Source organism: Cyprinus carpio, chromosome A3, assembly GCF_018340385.1.
Source record: "Cyprinus carpio isolate SPL01 chromosome A3, ASM1834038v1, whole genome shotgun sequence".
In the NCBI taxonomy this organism is placed as follows: domain Eukaryota; kingdom Metazoa; phylum Chordata; class Actinopteri; order Cypriniformes; family Cyprinidae; genus Cyprinus; species Cyprinus carpio.
This window is the reverse complement of record NC_056574.1, coordinates 23,847,467-23,869,840: the sequence shown is the minus strand read 5'-3', so window position 1 is coordinate 23,869,840 and position 22,374 is coordinate 23,847,467. Positions and strand designations below refer to the sequence as shown.

The 22,374-nt window shown below is 38.0% G+C and overlaps 1 protein-coding gene across 2 annotated transcripts; it reads right to left on the bottom strand.

The window, feature by feature from the left end:
• Window positions 1–290: 290 nt before the first annotated feature.
• On the bottom strand, window positions 291–21,522 carry LOC109046693 (excitatory amino acid transporter 2-like). Of its 2 annotated transcripts, none has more exons than XM_042725287.1 (11): window positions 21,366–21,522; window positions 8,544–8,687; window positions 7,721–7,873; window positions 7,339–7,592; window positions 5,612–5,717; window positions 5,191–5,317; window positions 3,714–3,947; window positions 2,922–3,116; window positions 1,771–1,905; window positions 1,170–1,602; window positions 291–809 (listed from the first exon to the last, which is right to left on the bottom strand). In XM_042725287.1, the coding sequence occupies exons 2-11, from the start codon at window positions 8,680–8,682 to the stop codon at window positions 588–590; spliced, it is 1,998 nt and encodes a 665-aa protein (XP_042581221.1). In that variant the 5' UTR covers window positions 8,683–8,687; window positions 21,366–21,522; the 3' UTR covers window positions 291–587. The 2 variants fall into 2 exon arrangements, with proteins under 2 accessions (XP_042581221.1, XP_042581218.1); XM_042725284.1 differs by lacking the exon at window positions 21,366–21,522 and adding an exon at window positions 15,525–15,749.
• Window positions 21,523–22,374: the final 852 nt, after the last annotated feature.

The following is a 22,374-nucleotide window of genomic DNA, read 5'->3' as shown; positions in this document are numbered from 1 at the left end:
AAACGGAAGATTTGGAACAACTTTGGACTGTTTCTAGGAACCAACTGCTTCGACTTATTTGAACTGCTTGTTTATTTTGCACTGGCAACTGAACAAAGGAAATCTCGACTATAAAAGTAAACTAAGGCTAAGTTCAAATGAGTCAAGGCTCTCTTTTCCCTAAACCATTGAGTAGGTTTGGGTTTTACAGTGTAGTGCAGTGACATCCAGTGTTATAACCAGTGTCCCAGTAGCCTAGATAAATTATATGATAGGGAAGTCAAAGAATAAATCAAATAGATACTGGCAGAGCATGTGCAATAAACGTTCAAAGCCATTCATCCGGTTTATTACTGAAATCCTGTAAAAGCAAATTAAATTAAAGTTACAAACAGTTTCTGTGGCTAGACTGTAAAGCTGATACTAAGAATCATAGTGCAGCTCCATTCACTTATGTCAAGTTTCTCAAAGCAAAACAAACACACAACACACCTAGGTACTCAAAGTCTTTGCTAAACAACAAAAAAGGCCAGCTTTCATCCAGAAAGTTGGGCTCTGAAATACGGAAGAAGTATTGTGAAAATGTGGTAAAGCGTTGTCTGTTTCGTTCAGGGCAGGTCACAAGGTGGGATGGTGTGGCGTCTGTCGTACGCTGTGTCGTCGCTTTCTTCTCCATCGCTCACCTCGTCCATCATTCTTTCTTTCTCCTCGTCCTCCTCAGTCTCGCTCCCTTTATCCCGTTCCCGTTCCTGCAGTCTCTCTCTTTCTCTTTCTCTGCCTCTTTCCCGGTTTCTGCTTCTCTCTCGGAAACCTCTGGGAAGAGTGGTAATCTATGGGATGTGAAGTGATGAGTGTCAAGGACTTTTAACAGCATATCCACACACACACAAAAAAATCTCAGTATAAGAACATCGGAATTAGATTAGTTTACTCGCCGTCATGTCATTACAATGTAATTTTCACAGGAAAAGATGTTGCAGTAAATATGATACAGTAAAACATGTTTATTGATAAGTATATGAACCACTGTATATGTTAATATATACAGTGACTTACGATTGTGGTAGAATTACTAACAGATTTATGGTTACAAGTAAACCTTTGAATTACTGGATAATATAACTGTAATATAATGTCTTTAAGACCGAAAGTCTATGCATAATATTTCTATTTTTTGAATGAAGCCTCACCTGGTTGTCATGAGTGGGCAGAGCGCAGTATCCAGGCTCCGTCCTGCATAAAAGACGAGGGGAATGTGTTCGGAAAGGTCTCGGGGAGTGAGAGCACACGGAGCGAGGGGAGGGTGAACGGATGGAGTGAGGTGACGGAGAGCGGACGGAACGGGGCGAGTGTGGGATAGAGTGCGACAGAGACTGTGAAGGGGTCAGAGACGGGGCGTGATGGTTGAGCTTTGGGAGGCGCGGGGAGCGAGGGGGCAGTTCGGGCGGCTTGAGAGGGTCTATGAGGTCTATTTCAGTGAGGAGAGGTGGAGGGGGGACAAACTCCTCGTCTGAAAGAGGGATGTCCCCGTCGATCACGGCAAGCTCTGCCCGTGATAGGTGGTCCACAATGCCTGCCCCGAAAGAGTCGCCCACCACGTTAATGGAGGTGCGCATTCTGTCACTGAAGACACACAAAAGACAGCTCTAAAAGCTGACACAAAACAGCTCAGGACAGCTGTTTATATTCATGAGGACAGTTGATAATTAGTCAGGACAAAACCAAGGCCGTCTTCAGGGGGGTTGTAAACGACGGCCCGTACATAACCCAAACAGAGTTGTTTGAACTCACAGAAGCCAATCGACAGCGACGAGCAGGCTGATGTCTTGAGTTGGAAGGCCCACAGCGGTCAGGATTAGCAACATGGTGACCAGACCCGCACTGGGAATACTGGCCGCTCCCACACTGGCCAAAGTCGCTGTCATACTGCAGAGAAAGAAAGAGAGGGGATTATACCACCATGAATGAGACAGTATGGGGCGGCACTGACAGATATGATCTATTGAGGGGGTGAAAAAAGAGATGGAATTGGAAGAAGATGCTAGCTCAGTTAAAGGAGGAACATTTGTGATGTAGCTGAAGGTTAAAGTTTTGTTTTAGAACTGTATTACAATTATAGAGCCACAGTAATAAAAAGCCATTTTAATAACTGTAATAATAACCAGTCTGTTATGGCATAACACAAAGGATCATAAAACCAAACTTCTGTCATGACAACTCTCGGAGGGATTGGCATGGTAATGTACATGACAATGTTAATGTATTTGGTCTTGGCGGAATAGATTTGATATGCTGCTGCTGCTACTTGCTACTGCCAATACATCCACAACATGCTGCTGTGAGCATGTAAGAAATATTGCTGCTGCAAATATAACATACATAAAATAAACCCCATATAGCATCACCTCGTAGCAGATCTATAAAGGTGGAGCTGGGGAAGGTGAAGGGTTTCTGAAGCAAGCAGCAGCTGTTATGGTAAGCCCTAGTCGTATATTTGAATGTTGAGCAGCGAGCTCATTGGCTACCGATGCAGGAGAGAACCAATCAGCTGTGCCATGTGGTAATGATGTCATTAGGTCAGATTGAGTTAGACCTGTTGGACTGCAACATCTAAAGTTTCATGCCAGAACTCTGTATATGTGACTCATAAATCAAGACTACTCGCATGCTGTCTGTGAGAACTAGCAGGCAAATGTTTAAAAGAGACAACAAATGTCATATTAAAAATGGATTATACAAAAACAATTCTTATATAAACAAATAAATAAAATAAAATAAAAAATAAAAATTTGCAGTCATTTAAATGTGAATGTGCTAAAAGCTGAATGTACATCTAGTATATATGGAAAATTACATCAGAGCAAACCAAAAAGCCCATTAGAAATAATTCCCTCTACTGCAGAAGCCACAATTTGTCTGGTTTCAGTTTCACATCTCCTTACCTAACAGTAACAATCTGTCCTGCATCTAGGGAAATGTCATTCATCTGGGCGATAAAAATGGCTGCTACAGCCTCATAGAGTGCAGTGCCATCCATGTTTATGGTGGCTCCAATGGGCAGCACAAAGCGAGTCACACGCTTGTCAATCTTTAGATTCTCCTCCAGACAACGAAACGTCACTGGCAATGTCCCAGCACTGAAAAAGAGAACGTTAAATTGATTATAATTGTCTAACAAATGCTAATTTGTCGTTTGAAAAATTGCTAGGATAAAAAAGTTGATAGGATTGCATTGCATACATATTCTGTGCCAAATTGACAGTTGGTTTGACATTCAGAAAATGGTTTGGCCCAACAGATGTAAACCCAGATTTATTCATAAACAACTCTCTGTAATATGTTTTCATAATTTGCCATCCATTTAGACTGATTAATCTTTCTAGAGTTCTATTCTGGAGAACATCAGAAAGTTTGTTTGGCCAGATTAGGCAGTGTGGATGATTTATGTGGTGTCTTATATATAAGTCATCTATCTGATGTTTATTTTTATTTTTTTGGTTATGTTGGAGTTTATATTAAAACATCTACATACCAGTATAAAATATAGTTTTTCAACATGAGAATGTCTTTTGGCTGTGCTATATGTAAAAAAAGCGAAAAACAGAAATAGATCTTGCTTCTCAAGACAACATTGTTTAGCCAAAAGTGACCTTTTAATCTTCAGTCTATGCTGCCAGAACACTTCAGTCAGCATATCACCATGAAACGCATAAGGAGCAGTCTGCTGTCTGTACCTGCTGGCCGTTCCCAGAGCAGTGATCCAAGCCTGGAAGATACCAGAGTAAAACGTGAAGGGGTTTTTCCGAGTCACTGCGAAGAATATGAGTGGTAGGATGATCCCACCATGAATAATGAGACCGACTATGACTGTGACCATGTACATGCCTAGCTGCCTCGCAACCACTTCCAAGTCACCGATAGCAGCAATTTTCCCACAGATGAGGCAGGCAATGCCTACTGGAGAGTACCTGAAAACAGATTAGTTGAGTTATCTAGTGATTAGTTTAGCTCTGTTTAGATTAAATGTCAAGTGTTTTTTTTTTTTTCGTAATGCAATGTTTGTTGAGCCATAATATTTTTTTTGTTATTTTGTTTTGCATTAATTATTGTTATATAATTTTAAACTAATTTTAATACAGTTTTTTGGCCGTCAATGAATCAATCAATCAATAAGTTTGTATGTGTGGCGATTAAATAAAATGAAATACATAAATACAAAAATTTATTAATAAAATAAAATAAAGTTTGTATTTGTGGCTTGGCAAATGGGGTTGGGGCAATATTTTCAATACAGCTGCTTTGGGAAAATATTTATTTTGAAAAGTATTATACAAATATGTATTGGAAATAAATTAGAAATCTGAAAATGTTTTTCTTTTATATTAATTACAACTATATTTTATGAATATATGTATATATGTGTGTGTATATTTCTTATTTTATCTTCAGTGCAAAGGTGTTATTTATTTTACAAGTTTTTTATAATCTCACTTTTTTTCTTTATTCATTTATAGCTGCCTTTATATTTTCAGAAGGGAGTCCCTTACAAGGGGATCATCATATTGGCTCAGTTTCACAACCTGAACACCATATGAGAAGATTTTACTTCATATGTGGCCTAAACTTAAATAATCTAAAATGCTGGGTCTAAATATTTCACTGTGTGCTATGGTAAGCAACAGATGATGTTTATTGTATCAGTTGAACAGTTTACATACTGTGAACGGAATACACAGAACACAGTTAGTTACAGATGGGACGGTCTCAGGGCTGAGCAGAGACTCACTTTGTTGTCATATGCTTTTATTTTGGGGTATTTACTTATTCCATCTTTGTTCTTTTAATGTTAAAAATGTATTAGAATATGAAATGGACATGTTCCTTCCCACTCCTTTTGTGCTGTAAAATGGCCTGTTAGCATTAGTGTTTCATTTCTGCAGACATGATTCATAAGTTCAGTGCTCTAACTGTTTTCTACTATGTCTGTCTTTGCCAGCATGTGGGTATCTGTCTGTGGCCTATTTGTCGGAGGATATATTACATCCAGAATTAAACTCCCACATTTACTCATGGGAACACAAATATGATGGTGCACTCTCTCAGATTCCTGTGCTGTTCTCTCCCTCTTCCTTACATGCTATACTTTTCTCTCTGTCCAATTCTCTTACTGCAATAGATTGTACACACTCATGATAAAGGCATAACACTGACCACATGATCATGGACACCATCTTCATGATGATCTCATTAAGGATGTTGAAGAAATCGCACATGAGCTTCCCCCTCTCTCCCATTTTCCCCATGCAGATACCAAACATGATGAAGAAGCCAATCAAACCTTACAACACAGAGAGGTGACAAAAATGACGATTGAAAATAGTGAAATTAAACATAATGTTTTCTATTGATAATTCCTAACGTTATTTGGTATTCCAATAATGCATCACAAACTAAAATGCCACTTTCTGTAGTTGAAGGTACTTAAAATTACATTTATGCTGTATTTTGCGTTTTAAGAACATAAAAAAAAAAAAAAATATATATTATATATATATATATATATATATATATATATATATATATATATATATATATATATATATATATATATATAAACTGAATATACTCTAACCTAAAACATTCATTCCCCACTTGTGTTCCAATTTTTTCCTGTTGACAAGGATTGGTTCTGTTTGGTTCTGGACTGGGACAGCTACTTTTTTCATCACTGTTTGAACCTGAAAAGAGAAGCAAGAAACAGATGATGATTCCATAAAACTGTAAGCAAAACTCTTTTGGACAGAGTAGTTTAGTGTAAATATATATTATTAATTATATTATTATAATATTATTACTGTACTGGAAATGTTATTTTTATTATATAGAGTGAAGCCTTATATTCAACAGGGCAATACACTTAATTGAAAAAATGTAAAAAAATAAATTATAAAGTATGCATTACAATGTAATTTATGGTGAAAATATATTATAGTCAATAAGACATGTCTATAGTAAAATACTGTTTTGGAAGTAAAAAAAAATAATAGCCTTATATATATAATATAAAACAATAAAAGGATTTTCCCAGAAGTCTCTGCATGGCACATCACCTTTGATTATATCTTTTTTAATCAGGCATATTCTTGACTCTCTATTCTCGGCAGAGTTGCTCTCATAAAATGTCTTGACCCATTTCCATTTAAAAGAAAAGTATTTGTAGTGTAGTGTTGCTCAATAAAATGTGATGTGCAATGCGTTTAAAGCAAACAAATGATCATGGGAGAGAGTTTACGATCCAGGTGGATCCGCCTTGAAATGGTGTATATAAAGCTCTGCAAACACCATAATTAGAAGGAACTCCTCAGATGAGCGCTTGGTTATCTGGAATCAGTCTCATACACACCGCAATAATGTTTATTATATGCTCTGTTAAGAATGAATGGAAGAACACATGCGTCTGCAATGCTAAACATAACCCACAGTGTGAACATAAGATATCTTTAAATTAATTTAAAATGGAGTGAACGTCACAAATGTTTCACAGTGTGCTGAGTCCAGCTTTTCATTTTAGATTTTAGATTAGAAATAAATCTTATGAAAAATATTCATATTTATACAACAACAGAATTTCAACAAATTTGGCTTTAGCAACTAAGTTAGCTGGTAACGTTCAACTTAACACAGGTTAAACTGCAATATGAGAAAGATAACTGGAAAATGACTGTGCCTTGTTTAGCAGACAGCAGGAAGAAACTAATGCTTAAATGAAAATGATCAAATAATCATTCATCGTTAGGACTGCAAAATAAATAGCCAACTTTAAAAAAGAAGAGAAAACAGCTCTCATATTGTTTTCTGGCCAAACTCTACACAAATTCATCTGTCACTTGTTAAAAGCAAGACAAATTAGGCAGATGGACAGGACAGGTTGCGTGACATGTCCTCATGCTCAAAAACCATGAACAAACAATGTAAAAAACAACAGCTGTGAATCATTGGCCACAGACAGTATGAACCATTGGTCAATTTAGATATGACCCCAGGTTCTCATAAGCACAGCCCCTTATGCATTACGAGCAACCTGCTGCGCCACTGTTTTAAAAGATTCACATTTTCTAAACAACAGAAATGCAAAAATCTGACAAAAAATGTTTCAACAGAGCACAAATTTAGAGAAAAGTCCTGAAGAGAGGGAGAAAATAAATCACCCACAAGTCATCAAAGACATAAACTCTCATCCATGATGTCTCTGTTTGTGGGCGGGACCCGGTTTCATGGTAAACCACTGACCCCAAGTGCATACTGGGTGACCTTGTGATTACATTAAAAACTTTTCAAAGCACAAGCACAACTTCTTACCTGTTGAAAACAGGCCTGGACCAGGTTCTCTGGGAAAAGGTTTCGCATCAGATCCAGAAAGGCATCTATACTGCTGACTTCTTGGTTCTTGGGGCCGGAGCTGACCTGACCGGACCTGAGTTTTGGGTTCCCAGGGTGTATTCCAAGCACCAGGATGACACCTAGAACAGCAGCGATTACTGTGGTGGACATGTAGTACACCATTGCTCTGGAGCCCATTCTTCCACTGGAGCGAGCATCCAGACCGGCCAGGCCTGCAAGACAGACAGAAGAAGAGAGAGATCTTGTATCAACAAAGATAAATGGCTTCTCTTCTTGTGCTGCATACACTCTGTTTCCATTTAACAATCATAAAACACAACACATGTGTTTGAGGACTGACCTGTGATGAGACTGGAGATGATGAGGGGCAGGATGAGCATCTTCAGCATTCTCATTAGGATGTCTCCCGGAAAGGAAACCAGCATGAGAGTGTTTGTGTCCAGATGAGGAACATAACGCAGCATCATGCCCAGCACTGTGCCCGCTATAACACCTGTGAGAGTGTTGATTACACCGGTTATGTTCGGCCTGCTTATGAAAAGGTGTATGGATCACAGCATTGTAGGATTCTGGGTATTTCACATGCACCACTGCATAACTGTCCTGTATCTGCAACATCTCAAACTACTGTTGTATAAACAGTGTCACTATACTGGGGCCAAAAAATTTCCTGAGAACTTGCTAGTTTGGTATTTGTCTGCGGTTTGACCGATGATCACAGTTATGAAACCACAGACAACATTTATCTTTTATATTTTAAAGAATGTAAGTATAAGGAAAGAGTAGATAAAAGCTTGAGGCTGACAAACTGAGATTAAATCGGCCATATCATAATTTTTTTTGAGTTTTCATGACCATTTTTTCATCTTTCCAGCTGCTGTGCCTTTAATAAACACCTCCTTTTTGCATTCAAAATTAACTAATCTCTACCAGTATATTATCAAAAAAATTTTTTTTTGCGATAATACCATCTCTCCTGCTTTGTCCTTATCACCTCACTGCGACTTGCTAGGCTTTATTAGTTTATGACCACCAAACAGGCAATAAAATCATGAACTGGCAAACTTATTTAATCCTCTGAACTTCCAAGGAAGGAGACACATGGAGATCTGAAGTTGTATACAAACACTCCCACACATTCATGCACGCACACACAAGCACACCTAGCACGGTGAGGGCAAGGAGCAGGTTGCGTGAAAACCAGCCGCATTGTTGATTTGTGTTGTCTTTTAATTCTGCTTCCACTCCATCGTCCATCTGCAATGCTGCACTTGTCTGGTTGCCCAAATGCTTATTCGTCATTCTATCTGTATAAGTCAAGAGAAAGAAAGAAAGAAAGAAAGAAAGAAAGAAAGAAAGAAAGAAAGAAAGAAAGAAAGAAAGTCCAAGGTAAATAAACAGTGATGATCACTTAAACATCCTACCCTTCACTTTATGCCTCCAGTGAACTCAGGCCTTTACACATGGGGTCAGGGGGTCAAGGTTTCACTGGTTAGCACGACCCAGTTAGACACCTGCTGGTTGATACCAAAATAACTCCATTCTACTGCCAAAATCCTACATCTTTCTCCATTGACATATTGCAGTATGTACACCACAGGGCTGGTTCTAGACATTTGGAGGCCCTAGGCAAAATTTATGTAGGAGGCCTCCCACCCCCAATAAAAAGCACTTGAAACAAAAATGATTCCTAACCTTTTTATTTATACAACATTTCATTTTAAATTTTGTATATTTTTACTTATACAGCACTGATTGAAAGTTTGGACACATAACTATTTTGAAAGTTTGTTAAAGAAGACTCTTATGCTCACCAAGCCTGCATTTATTTGATCAAAATACAGAAAAACAGTAATATTGTGAAATATTATTACAATTTAAAATAATGGTTTTCTATTTTACTATACTTTAAAATATCTATTTCTGTGATGCAAAGCTGAATTTTCATCAGTCATTACTCCAGTCTTCAGTGTCACATGATCGTTCAGAAATCATTCTAATATGCTGATTTATTAATGTTAGAAACAGTTGTGCTGCTTAATAATTGATACTTTTTTCAGGATTTTTTGATGATTAAAAAAAGGTGTTGGCAATTCTGAGCAGTACGCAGATGGCGTACACTCTTCTGTGTCAGCCGCGCTGCGCCGATGCGCTGTTTGCTTTCAAAGCGTAAATACACATAAAAAACGTATCCTTGTGGCATGCCTGACACAGAAGAGCGTAATCCGCTTGTGTACTAGTCAGATTTGACAAAATGGCGCTGCGCTAATTTGGAGAGACACAGAGGAGAGGAATTGTTGAATAAAGTTATTATTTTTGTTTTCTTTGTGTACAAAAAGTATTCTTGTCACTTCATAACGTTACAGTTGAATCACTGATGGCAGATGGAGTATTCTGACAATGCTTTTCATACTTTCCTGGATCTTGACACTGTTATTTATTTGGCAGTCTATGGGACAGTCTCAAGCCTCCCTGTTTTCATCCAAAATATCTTAAACTGTATTCCGAAGAAGAACGAAGCTTTTACGGGTTTGGAACGACATGGGGGTAAGTGAATAATGACAAAATTTTCATTTTGGGATGAAGTATTCCTTTAAGGATGTTATAAAACTCGACATATTATTATTATTATTGCAAGAAACAACAAGACCAGACACTGAGGTGGTGACAGGAAGATGGATTAGTGCAGACAGGTGATGGGAATCAGAACTCTAGTGATTGTGAACGATTGGGTGGGGCTGAAGGATCTGGCATTGTTGGTGACTCCTTGACAGTATCCCCTCCACCCCATGGGTGACTCCAGATGCCCGCAAGCCGTGGCGATGAGGACAGCCATGGCCCCTGGGTGCAGGACAGTCAGGATGAAGAGCATGGAAGTCTGTCATCACGGCAAGATCAAGGATGTCATCTTGTGCAACCCATGATCTCTCCTCAGGACCATATTTCTCCCAATCTACGAGGTATTTAAGATGGCCACCAGGAGTCCAGGATGGTGTTGACTCGATAGATGTTTTGTTCTTCAGCAATCTCAGGAGGAGAAGGTACATCCAGCTTGCCATATCCTGTGTGAGGAGAGACCAAGGGGTAAGTGAAGGGTTTGAGCAGTGAAACATGAAAATTAGGTGCAATAAGGTAGTGAGGGAGCATGTTGAGTTGGTATGTGACAGTCATTATTCTGCCTCCTGATGGTGAATGGACCTATGAAGAGGGGACTCAGCTTATGACTAGGCAGCCAGAGACATATGTCCCTGATGGAAAGCCAGACCTCTTGACCCGGATGGTTTCTGAGGAGTGTTGGAGCGGCAAGTATCAGCCTCGAATTCACAAAAATTCACACCCAGGTGGGACCAGGTCCAGCGAGGGATGGGTAGTTGAACCATTTTTCCATGAGGTAGGTGTCTGGGCATTTTGGAGATGGCACAGACTGAGCAGCTCTTGACAAATTGGGAGACCTCCCGGGCCATGTTGGGACACCAGTAGTGATTTTGGAGGAGCGAAAGGGTTTGCTGGCTGTCCAGAGCCCGGATATGAATGAGTCCAAAAGGGTCTTGGGATTGTCATGGGATTGTTGGCACATAAGTCCTCTCTTCTGGACCTCCCAGCAGAGCAGGTTATGAGCAAGTGGCTTCTGTGATCTGGTCGTCCAGAGGAGTATGGGTTCGGAAGGATAGTTATTGTCTTCTGAGTGATGGATTCCAGAGAGTGCGTCTGCGTTCTGGCTCTTGGAGCCGGGATGTTAAGTGACTGTAAAGTTGATCCATAATCACTTCAAAAGGCTGATTGGCACCCTCCAGCCCGTGTTACCACTCCTCTTGTGCTAGCTTGATGGCTAGAAGTTCTCTGTCGCTGATGTCAAAATTCTGCTCTGCCGGGGACAGCTTTTTATAATAGAAGACACATGGATGGAGGATGGGAGGCTCTCTGTGACATTGAGATAATAACGCTCCTACCCCTACTGTTGAAGTATTCACCTCTATGATGAACAGGAGTTGGGGATCCGGCTGTGCGAGGGTAGGAGAGGTACAAAATGCCTCTTTGAGCTGGTAGAAATCATCGATGGCAGCAGGCGTCCAGGACAGAGACTTGGGCTTACTCTAGAGTTGCGAGGTGGTTGGTGAACAGACTTGGCTGAAATTGGAGATGAACTGGAGATCGAAGTTGAGAAAGCCCAGGAATAATTGAAGTTCTTTGATGGTGCTTTGCTGTGGCCATTCCTTGACAACTTCTACCTTCCTCTGGTCCATGTGAATGTTATGAAGGTCGATGACGTATCCCAGGAACTGGATAGAATTACGGTGAAACTCGCACTTCACCTGTATCTCACACTGGAGGTGTTCTCTCAGCTTCCAAAGGAGCTGCTTCACATGATGGTGATGTTCAGCCAATGAACACTATGACAAAGCGTTGAAGGTACTTCCGGAACACCTCATTCATGAATCCTTGGAAGACCAAGGGTGAGCTGGAGAGGCCATAAGGCATAACCTAATATTCATAGTGGCCAGATGGTGTCACAAATGCCGTCTTCCATTCATCATCCTACCGGATCAAAATGAGTTTGTAAGTGCCATGCAGGTCCAGCTTGGAAAAGATCTGAGCTCCACGCAGCAGTTCCATGGCCACATGGATCAGGGGAAGAGGACAGCGATACTTGACTGTTTGGGAGTTAAAAGGAAAGTTCATCCAAAAATGAAAATTACCCTAAGCCATCCTAGGTGTATATGAAATTTTCCTTTCAGACTAATACAATCAGAGTTATATTAAATAATGTCCAGGCTAATCCATGCTTTATAATGGGAGTGGATGGTAGCCCAAAACTTGAAGTCCAAAAAATTGTACCCCATCCATTATAAAAGAAGTCCACACGGCTCCGGGGGGTTAATAAAGGCCTTTTGAAGCTAATCGATGCGTTTGTGTAAGAAAAATATCCATATTTACGATTTTATAGATCTTAATCTCTAGCTTCCACTGAATGTCGTACGCACGTTCATGAAAGAGTGGTGTCCAGCGGATGATGTAGGACGTAGGCGTAAGCTCCGGTGAGAATATTCTAGGTCCTTTTTTTTTTTTAAAAAAAGGTGTTCTAATGTGAATGTTTTTTGACTTTGAATACAAACTTATTTTCTTTTACTTTTGTAGCTATTTTGCTACTTAGCACCCAACGTGACATCATTCATTGTACGAGCAAATTGCTTCGCAGCACCTTTAGTATGTGTTTGTTACGGCAAACATTCAGAAGGCGGGACCCGCTTTGAAACGGCAACATTAATTGGTTTAATTGCAGGTGATCAACAATACTATCAATGACTCAAGCCTCCGTTATCCGTTATAAGAAATTAATCCTACATTCACGAATGTTTTAAGGACAAAAACCTGACCATCTTTTTAAGGACATATAAAGTGATCCGTGTTTTAAGTCAAGCATTGAGGAAGGTGGATATCATCTTGCATAGGGGAAGCAGAGTAATAGTCATTAAGATAAATGGGAATGCTAATGAATTGCTTTCTCCAGGTCTGACAAACTTCCTTGGTCACGCCCTGTTTCTAAAAATGGCTCTGGACAAATACTAGTGCAATGACAAATTATGATGAAAAATATATTTCCCAATAACCTCAAGCTCTCTTTCTATCATGCTAATGAGCAGTGGCTAAGCAAACAATTCACCGGAATGACAACATACTTAGCGTGTGTTTAAAAGTCATATTAGTAATAGAAAAACACAAAGACCACAGAGATAGATGGAGTAACCGCAATGTCTGAGACTGATGAATTGTGGATGAGATTAACACCCTTGTGAGTAATGGATTGGTCACAAATGTTTCGCCTCAGCAACACAGGACTATATTACAGCATGAGTGTGAAGATAGGGTCACGAAACTGCATCTGAAAGCCTTGAACAACCCTCTGATGTGTTTACATGAGCATGCCAACACATAACACACCGCATTACCATAATTGGTCATTATTATTTTTATCTGTCGCTGTCTATGCTCATGACACTGGAGGCCAATGTATCGCATGGCCTCATTTGATTGTATTCTTTTTCTTAATCTTTGAACGATTTAATTATGACTGAGTAGGACCAAGTCTTTGAACTAACAATCCAAAATGCATAAATAAACAATTTATTAGAAACCTTCCAAGTAACATCTGCACCACACAACATGTTGCTTTTCTCATCCGCATCAAGCAGTTGGCAATTCTGTGATCCGTATGATTGTCCAAAACAGTCAAGCAAGAGATTTACTTGTTTACCTCCTCACATCACAAGAATCTTACAGCTGTTTTTCCTGTAACGTTCCGCCTCTTTTATGAAGAGAAATCAAATGATGCTGAAATGGAGGCATGGTTCGGTTTGGAAGAAACAAAACCCACAAAGCCTTACAGGAAAACATTATAACCCTTTCCAATCTCTTAATCTTCTAAACTGCTACTTTTCAAGCGCTCTCTTACACGCACACAGAGACAGTGGTCGAATTGTAAAAAAATAATAATAATTCAGGGGGGATGGTGTGGTCAATATCTTTCTTTCTTTTTTTCCCCTTTTTTTGTGTGGGGGGGGTGGGGGTTGTGGGGGTGTATGTGGGTCCTGTAACTAATTTTACATAAAACATAAAAAAAAATTACACAAACATAAAAAAAAAATTACACAAAATTTGTCTAATTTTTAAAAAGGTTTTTATTTAATGAAATTTTTGCCATATTAATGAAATATTATTTATAAGCTTTTTTTCCCTTCTTGGGCCTGAAATAGAGGAATTTAGGTCAATATTGATAATTAAACAATATTTTGCTAAATGTGCTTTTGTGTTGAAACCTTGGCTGGTTTAGAACTTTCATGGATAAATAATGATGATAATAAAACCACCAGTAGGTGACAGCAAGCCCTTGTTTTGATGAATGATTTATTGAATCGTTCAAATCAAATGACTCGTTCAAAACGGCTGATTCAATTAGAAACGTAACAAGCCTGCGTTCAAGTGTGCATAATATCCATCCTAAATTCTATGTAATATTAGTAATTTCCAATACTATGACAGACAGGCTGGATAGTATGCACACTGACACGCAGAGAAAGTGTCCATTTGAATGGGTCGTTGAATCACTGGCTCACTTGATTCGTTCAAAAACTGATCCATTCGAGAAACGAAACACCGTGTTACTATGCACTGTTGTATAAAATTAATAGCACATTTGAGATCGCGCATGTAGGCCTACTGATATTCAGAAAAGTACATTGCTTGTGCAATGAATATAAAAACATAAAAACTCACACATGGGTATTTTTTCTTTAATTGCTTGAATTATAAGGTTATTTTACCTGTATTGTAATAGACTTCATCGCGCAGTGAATGCTTTTGGACACTGAAGACGTGCTTTTGTTTAGTTATTGCAAGGTTGATGACTCGATGTCAGCTCTCCTATCGTCTCTCAATCCCTCACAGTCAGTCACACATACAGCACAATAACATTATGTCAGGGGAATGTTTTTAAATTCTAATGAAGGAAAAATCATACCTTTTCTGTTGTCTTCTTTTTAAAGAAATTCAAAAGTTGCGCTTGAACCATTTTGCGCCAAAGAAAACTTACTTCGCTTGTGCTCAGCTTGTTACAAAACCGAGTGATAGGCCAATCGCAGTTATTCGTGAATTATCTTAAGTAGATAATTTTAACATTTCATTTGCATGATAAGTTTTACAAAAGCACATTATTAATCCAAAGGGGATGGTAAGGGGGGATGGTGGTTTTACTGAGGGGATGCTTTTTGTAATTTTTTCCATCCCCAGCATCCCCTCTCCATTTAGCCCTGGACACAACCATATATACATTGTCCAACCTCCATATGGGAATAATACAGCTCTTGCTCCTTTACAATATCGTATGACTGCCAAGTGAGGCCAATAAACATTTCATCTGCCTCAGACCATTATAAACATCTGCATGAAGCCGGACACTGATTGAGGAAGGAGAAACTGAGGGCTGAGTAATGAGACATACAGAATAAACACACGTGTTCAGAAGAAAGCAAGAGCTGAAAGATAGAGCGACATTTAAATTAGCGAACAAACATTTGGGAATTGCATTATCATGAAGAATAATTCTTTTGTCTTTAATGTTAAAATAACTAGAAAAGAGAAATACTCACCCGAGTTTGCCGTTTTGGCCTTTTTGCCCTTTCTCTTCTTACTGTTTTTCGGTGCTGTTTGGTTCTGACTCTTTGAGCTCCATTTCTCTTTGTTTTTCTGGATGTTCCCTGTCCTGTTCATCTGTGTGTTCTTCATCTCAGATTTAAACTAAAACAACAGTTGCTGCTCAGACATAAAGACGGATTGGCAGCATTGCTGCAATGTTTTTTTTGTTGTTTGTTTGTTTTTTGGAGGGGAGGGAGGGAAGTCATTTGCCAAGTTTCAGTTGCACAAACATAATCCTCTGTGAAGCCTCATGGGAGAAGAGAGAGAGAGAGTGAGAAAGAGAGGCTTATGACCCGTGATTCTGCATCCCTTTTTACAATACAATTTTCCCTTGTAAGTTGTGAGCTTAAACCTGTTTTCACGAAGGTCTCCGTATTCAAACACAGGCAACATGCCAGAACTGCATAAAAATGAAGCACTACTACATTCTGCTAATCCCTTTTTTGGAGTGCTGCTTTGTTCTCCAGAGAGAAGGTAACAGGTTGTAACCGAATAAGTCATTTTCAGGCACACCGCTGGTGGGAGGTCACATGAACAGGATTGGCCACCTATAATGTAAGAGCTTTGGCTGTCAGTCAGAAGATGATATTAAAGTGGTAGTTCATCCGTAATATCCCAAAATATCTTCTTTCATGTTCCAATGAAGACAGAAAGTCATACAGGTTTAGAAACACTGTACAGAATCAGAAAAGCTGCTACTTGTTGTCTGCTGAGTTTTCATTAATATATTTGAGCAAAATTTGTGATATTGCAATAAGATATTAAGATATCTATAGACTACTAAGATATTGTGCCATTATTTGGGTCCAGTGCTGCATTAAGTGTCGTTCACACAGGATGTGAGATGGAACACAAGGGAATCTCGAGATGTGTTTTTCAGATGAACTACTTTTAACCTGACAGCAGCATCTAATGCAAAGCAGATGATGTGAACCACTGAACAAACCCAGACGTTGTGCAACAGCCAAAAACGTCCATCTGGCGCATGTGTACAGAGACCAAAAATTAAAAAGAGGGCATATGAAATGTGTAAGGAATAATGCATTCCAAAATTATTGCAAAATAAAGCCTACAGAGTAATCAGGGCCCTGAAGCGGAGAGGAGATTCAACTTTACTATACTCACCAATTAAAAAAAAACATGAACATGAAATTTTTATTTGATTTGAAATTATTTTATACTTTTACCTGTATCTTATATTAAGGCAATACACAAATCAATCGGCCAGGCAACAAGACAATTTTACAGCCATACAAATGCAAAAGTCCTCTAATGTCTTGCTACAATCGATCAGACACAAGATGGTGCCATTTTCATTTATATAAACCCGGAAGATTGAGTCCATGGTGCAATAGTAATACTAGAGACAACAGAGTAGTGCCAGAGTGGTCTGATATGGTATGTTGCCATGGTGTCCACTGAATTATAACTGACCAATCGGAATCAAGTGTTCAAAAGGTACCTGTAAAAATGATATGAACCCTAATGCACAGTATAAGCAAGTACCTTTTTTGTGATGGGTAGAGTTTATCAGATTTAAGTGAGGTCTGGGTACTGATCACATTTGTTATCACAGACATGATTGATTCAAATAATAGTTTTTTTTGTTTTTTTTTGGGGGGGGGGGTGCAAAGACTTTCTTCAGTTTAACTTTGAAAATGAAGACTGAAGGGTTTAACAAGAACACATTGCAACTCAATGCTATGAGGTCCATTGAACACCATTAATGAAATCAAATGATAAATGATTGCAAAAACAAAATAAAATTAAGTCTTAACTTGATGGTTGTTACCACACCTTGAGGCAAGGACCATGTACTCTACTTTGACACTATTTATTTCCTCCACTTACTGACACTTAATGAACATTACCTGAGATCATTCCTCAAATAAGCAACCAAACAAATGTCTAAAGCTCGGCCTAGCTAAGCTGCTGGACTATAGCCATATCAAACAGAACAGCTTCGAATTACAGTGCCAAACTCTTTATGACAGAACAGGATGCTCAGGAATGCATGGATGAAACGATTAGCCACAGGCAAAGCTACAGCTTACCAAACCCCCCTTCTGTGCCAGAAGATGTTAGATAGAGTCATACCAGTTAGAAGACTTGAAGTTGCAGTCAAACCAAAATCCCTGGAAGACAGAAAGGCCTGGGGGAATCCCTTTAGAGAGCTAGCCAAGAACCACAATAAGCATTAAAAAGTGAGAAAAAGATTAGTGTAATGGAACTAAACCTTGACCAATCCTGGTTTAAGATGATTTGGCCAGTCTCCTGATCTTGACCAGCTGACAAGTGTATAAAACCAATATAAAAACCATCAGAACAAACCACACCGGGACACCTGCTAAGCACATAGCTATTTTGTTTTTTCAGCAGGTAAGTTGGAGGAGATAAGAACGCGTTTCTTGTGGTTTGGCTGCCCTTATTTGCAGGAGCTTCAGTGTCGGTGTGAAAGATATAAATGTCAAACAAAAAGAAAAAGTTATGTAATAAGTCTGAACAACCACATTTCTGTCACATTACAGAGAACTTGGTCCAAGCAGTGGCTTAAACTAAACAGGAGAACAACTCAAGAATAAGAACTTAAAGCTATTTATGTTTGTTTCAGGATACATTCTGTTTTCAGTTTGCTTGGTTTATTATTATTATTATTATATATAATTATTATTTTCATATGTCTATGTCTATACTTTATTAGTAATTGATCATTTATTCTTTTTGTTTGTTTTCCAGATAAAATACCTATAGTGAAATCACCACTGGATTTCAACACAACTGGGTAATTATGCTTTTTTGGAAGGATGAGAGAGTCATGTCGTATCATGACTGCCTGAATCACCACTGGTGTGTCTGAAGGTGTGTTCGGATGTCTGAATATGTGGTCAGTGTGTGCGTTTGCGAGAGTGTGTCTGAGGATTATTTTCTGAGGTTGATTGTTTGGTGTGGGCTTTGCAAAGGGATAGAGATATAATCCCATAACTCCCTGCCTCAGTGAGAAAATGGAAGCAACACAGTGACAGACTGGACACTACAGTTATCTTTCAGCGTCACACATGAACGATGCAAACTAGACCCATCCATAAATAATCTCATTATACATGGATGGGTCACATACATTTTAGATTAATATTTAAGCCACTTTGAATTTAAACTATATACAGTACAGACCAAAAGTTTGGAAACATTACTATTTTTAATGTTTTTGAAAGAAGTTTCTTCTGCTCATCAAGCCTGCATTTATTTGATCAAAAATACAGAAAAAAAATGTAATATTGTGATATATTATTACAATTTAAAATAATTGTTTTTAAATTTATTATACTTTAAATTATCATTTATTTCTGTGATGCAAAGCTGAATTTTTAGGATCATTATCACATGATCCTTTAGAAATCATTCTAATATGATGATTCATTATCAAAGTTGGAAACAGTTCTGCTGCTTAATATTTTTTTCAGAACGTGTGATACTTTTTAGGATAATTTGATGAATAAAAAGTAAAAAAAAAAAAAAAAATGATTCTATGTTTTTAAAATATAATTATTTTGTAATAACAATATACACTACTGGTCAGTAATTTGGGGTCAGTAAATTTTTTTTTTTTTTCTTTTTTTTAAATAAAATCAATACTTTTATTCAGCAAGGATGTGTTAAATTGATAAAAAGTGATAGTAAAGAAAATATATTATTGGAATATATATTATTAGAATTTTTTTTTTTTTTGAATAAATGCAGTTCTTTTTAACCTTTTATTCATCAAATATATTAGACAGCAGAACTGTTTCCAACACTCATAATAAATCAGAATATTAGAATGATTTCTAAATGATCATGTGATTGACTGGATGTTACATGTGACACTGAAGGCTGGAGTAATGATGCTGAAAATTCAGCTTTGCATCACAGGAATAAATTATTTTTTTAAAGTATATTCAAATAGAAAACTATTATTTTAAGTTGTAATAATATTTCACAATATTACTGTTTTTTTCTGTATTTTTGATCAAATAAATGCAGGCTTGATGAGCAGAAGAGACTTCTTTCAAAAACATTAAAAATAGTAATGTTTCCAAACTTTTGGTCTGTACTGTATGTGATCAGTTGCATCATGCATTCCCTGGTAATCAAACCCAACACCAATGTTGATGTTGCTAGTGTTTGCGCTACGGGAATACTTTTTTGTTATAGGAAAATTCTCACATATATGAGTTTCTTAAGATCATACTGTACATCATTCCAACCATCAAATGCAATAAATTATTTTATTAATCAGTATTTTGAACTTGCTTTTAAATATCTATATTACATTTATGTATTTGGCAGATATTTACTGTACATCCAAAACTTCTTTCCTGGGAATCAAACCAATGGCACTGGTGTTGTCAGTGCCATCCACTACTGTTTGAGCTACAGGAATATTAAACAAAAAGTTGAATACAATATTTTTTTATTTATTCTGAATTATATCTTAAATATACTTTGAAATACATTTTACTTTTTACTCTACTGGCATTTTTTTAACCAAGCATAAACCAAACTGAATTATGTTAGATTTCCAATGGGATAATAATAATAATAATAATAATAAACTTATTTTCTATTCTCAAGTAAGAAACATTAATTTAAGAAAGTTAAGGTATTTTAACTGGACAAAGTGATCAAAAAAAAATATTAAGAATTTTTATTGCAGTCTAGAAAAAATAAGTGTATCTAATTGCATTTTATTTTAAAACCATGCATCTCAGCCTTTTGCCAGAATGTGAGCATATATAATCAAAATGTGTTTAGAAATACAGTTTTAGACTGATGTAAGCAATGAGATGTATGTATACTGTAAAGTAAGAATGTTTTGACTTATTTTGCCTGTGGTTAACTTTGAAAGGGTGATCAAGCACATCTGCAGGTAGATGTGTGAAAGTCCATCTGGGGGCTTATTCCTTTGCATGTGCAGATGTGTATGGGTCATCTTACTTAACCACACACACACTCGCACACACCCTTCCCCCTTCCCCCTCTATCTCTGACAATAATCTGAGTGTATTAATCTGTTGTTTGAACTCCTTAAGCACAGACTGTCTATCACATCTGCTCGCCTCACCCTGCTAAAGCTTTGCTATTTATAAATCCCCATTTTCCCCTTCTCTGTTTCTCTACTGCAAGTTTTCCCCTAACTGAGCTCCGCAGGAACCCTTATTTTACCTTCCTAAATTCTTGACAATCTGTCCTTAAAATCCATGTCTGCAGAATCACCTCTTTCGTTACTTCATTTCTGAAGCCACCCTGGTCTCTACTCATTGTTACAAATTTTCTCTCACTAATATATGTCTCAATCTAGCAATCTATTCACAGCTGGTTGACTCCTCTTTCAGTAGTGCCTCTAATGTAGCATGCCTCATTCATAATCTGCACTCTAGAAACCATCCATCATCTCTCTGACACTTCACACTACCATTACGCTCAAAGAATGCCCAACCAGGGCTATTTGTTAACTGATATGTGCTGTTAAGTTTGCAGCACTGACATGTGCAATAACAACACTAAAATAAATTTAAAGGCAAAAAAAGGAAAACGGTGCACACTCAAACAATGATGGATGGCCGATGATAAGCATCTGCAAGAACTCATGTAGGACTTTATGTCCACTATAGTGTTTTAACATGTCATAAAATAACAAGCCCAATTAAATGAAGCATTAACAAAAATATAAATAAAGTTCTATGGCATACCGAGAAGGTAAGGGACAAGCTTAAACAGAAACAAGAACAGTAATGTGCAGTAGTTCATAATCTTACCTGTGCTGTTGTGCTGTCTTCCATCCAACAAGATTTAGGTATTAGGAAAGGGACATGTGAAAAGAATTGACAGAGGGTGAGAAATGGAGTGAGAGAGCGAGAAAGAGATGAGGCAAAGTCACAGTCTCAGCGTCATCTGAGAATATTCTCAGATTAATAAAAACGGTTTGATTCCCTGATCCTGGCTTGCTCGCTCAGTCTCTCTCTCTCTTTTGCTCTCTCCCTGTTTTCTCATTTTCACACTGACATATTCACATTTTCCCAATCAGATCTATTTTATTAATCCTCCAGTATCCAGTTACTTTGTCAGCTGTGTCTGCTTTCACCAATTAAAACATAAACAGTCTAATTCACTGAATTATGGCCAGACAGACAGACAGACAGACAGACAGACAGACAGATCGACAGACAGATAGATAGATAGATAGATAGATAGATAGATAGATAGATAGATAGATAGATACAGACAGATAGGCTTATTAGTATCATACACATCATGACAAGTTTCATCTCTACGTGTCCCACTTTTACCCACTGGATGGCGATGTGGCTCTGTTTCCCCATATATATGATGCTGAGGGAGGCGGGGCTTGGGGCAGGTATTTGCATATGCGGAATCACATCAAATGCCTCACAACTTAGTCATAGGACTGTGAAAGATTGAGTAACTGTCATCCCCTGTCACCTGAACTCTTCTCTTTTATGACTGTGTTTGGCTGCTGAGAACCTCATAAAAATGTGTGGTGATTGATGCATCACTCAGATTCACAACAATGGCATGAAAATACTACACACAGACTCATTAGATCTCCTGGATGTAATGGTTTAAACACGTCCAGATTCACTGCTGAGAACTCTACGTGCTCTGCTAAATCATCATTCACTGACTACATACTCTACCCTGAAGGCTTTAATCAGTAGCAAACCAACTCTTTTAGCTCCAACCACTCACCTCAATTTATTTGATGTAGAAAAAAAAGAATACATAGGGACTCTGTGTGCCAAACTG

Coding starts and splice junctions, on each gene's coding strand:
- LOC109046693 (XM_042725284.1), bottom strand. CDS start 15,660: ATGAAGAACACACAGATGAACAGGACAGGGAACATCCAGAAAAACAAA. Junction 5,718..7,338: donor TCCAGGCCTGTTTTCAACAG/GTAAGAAGTTGT, acceptor TTCTCTTTTCAG/GTTCAAACAGTGATGAAAAA. Junction 3,117..3,713: donor GCTCTGGGAACGGCCAGCAG/GTACAGACAGCA, acceptor TCTCTTTTTCAG/TGCTGGGACATTGCCAGTGA.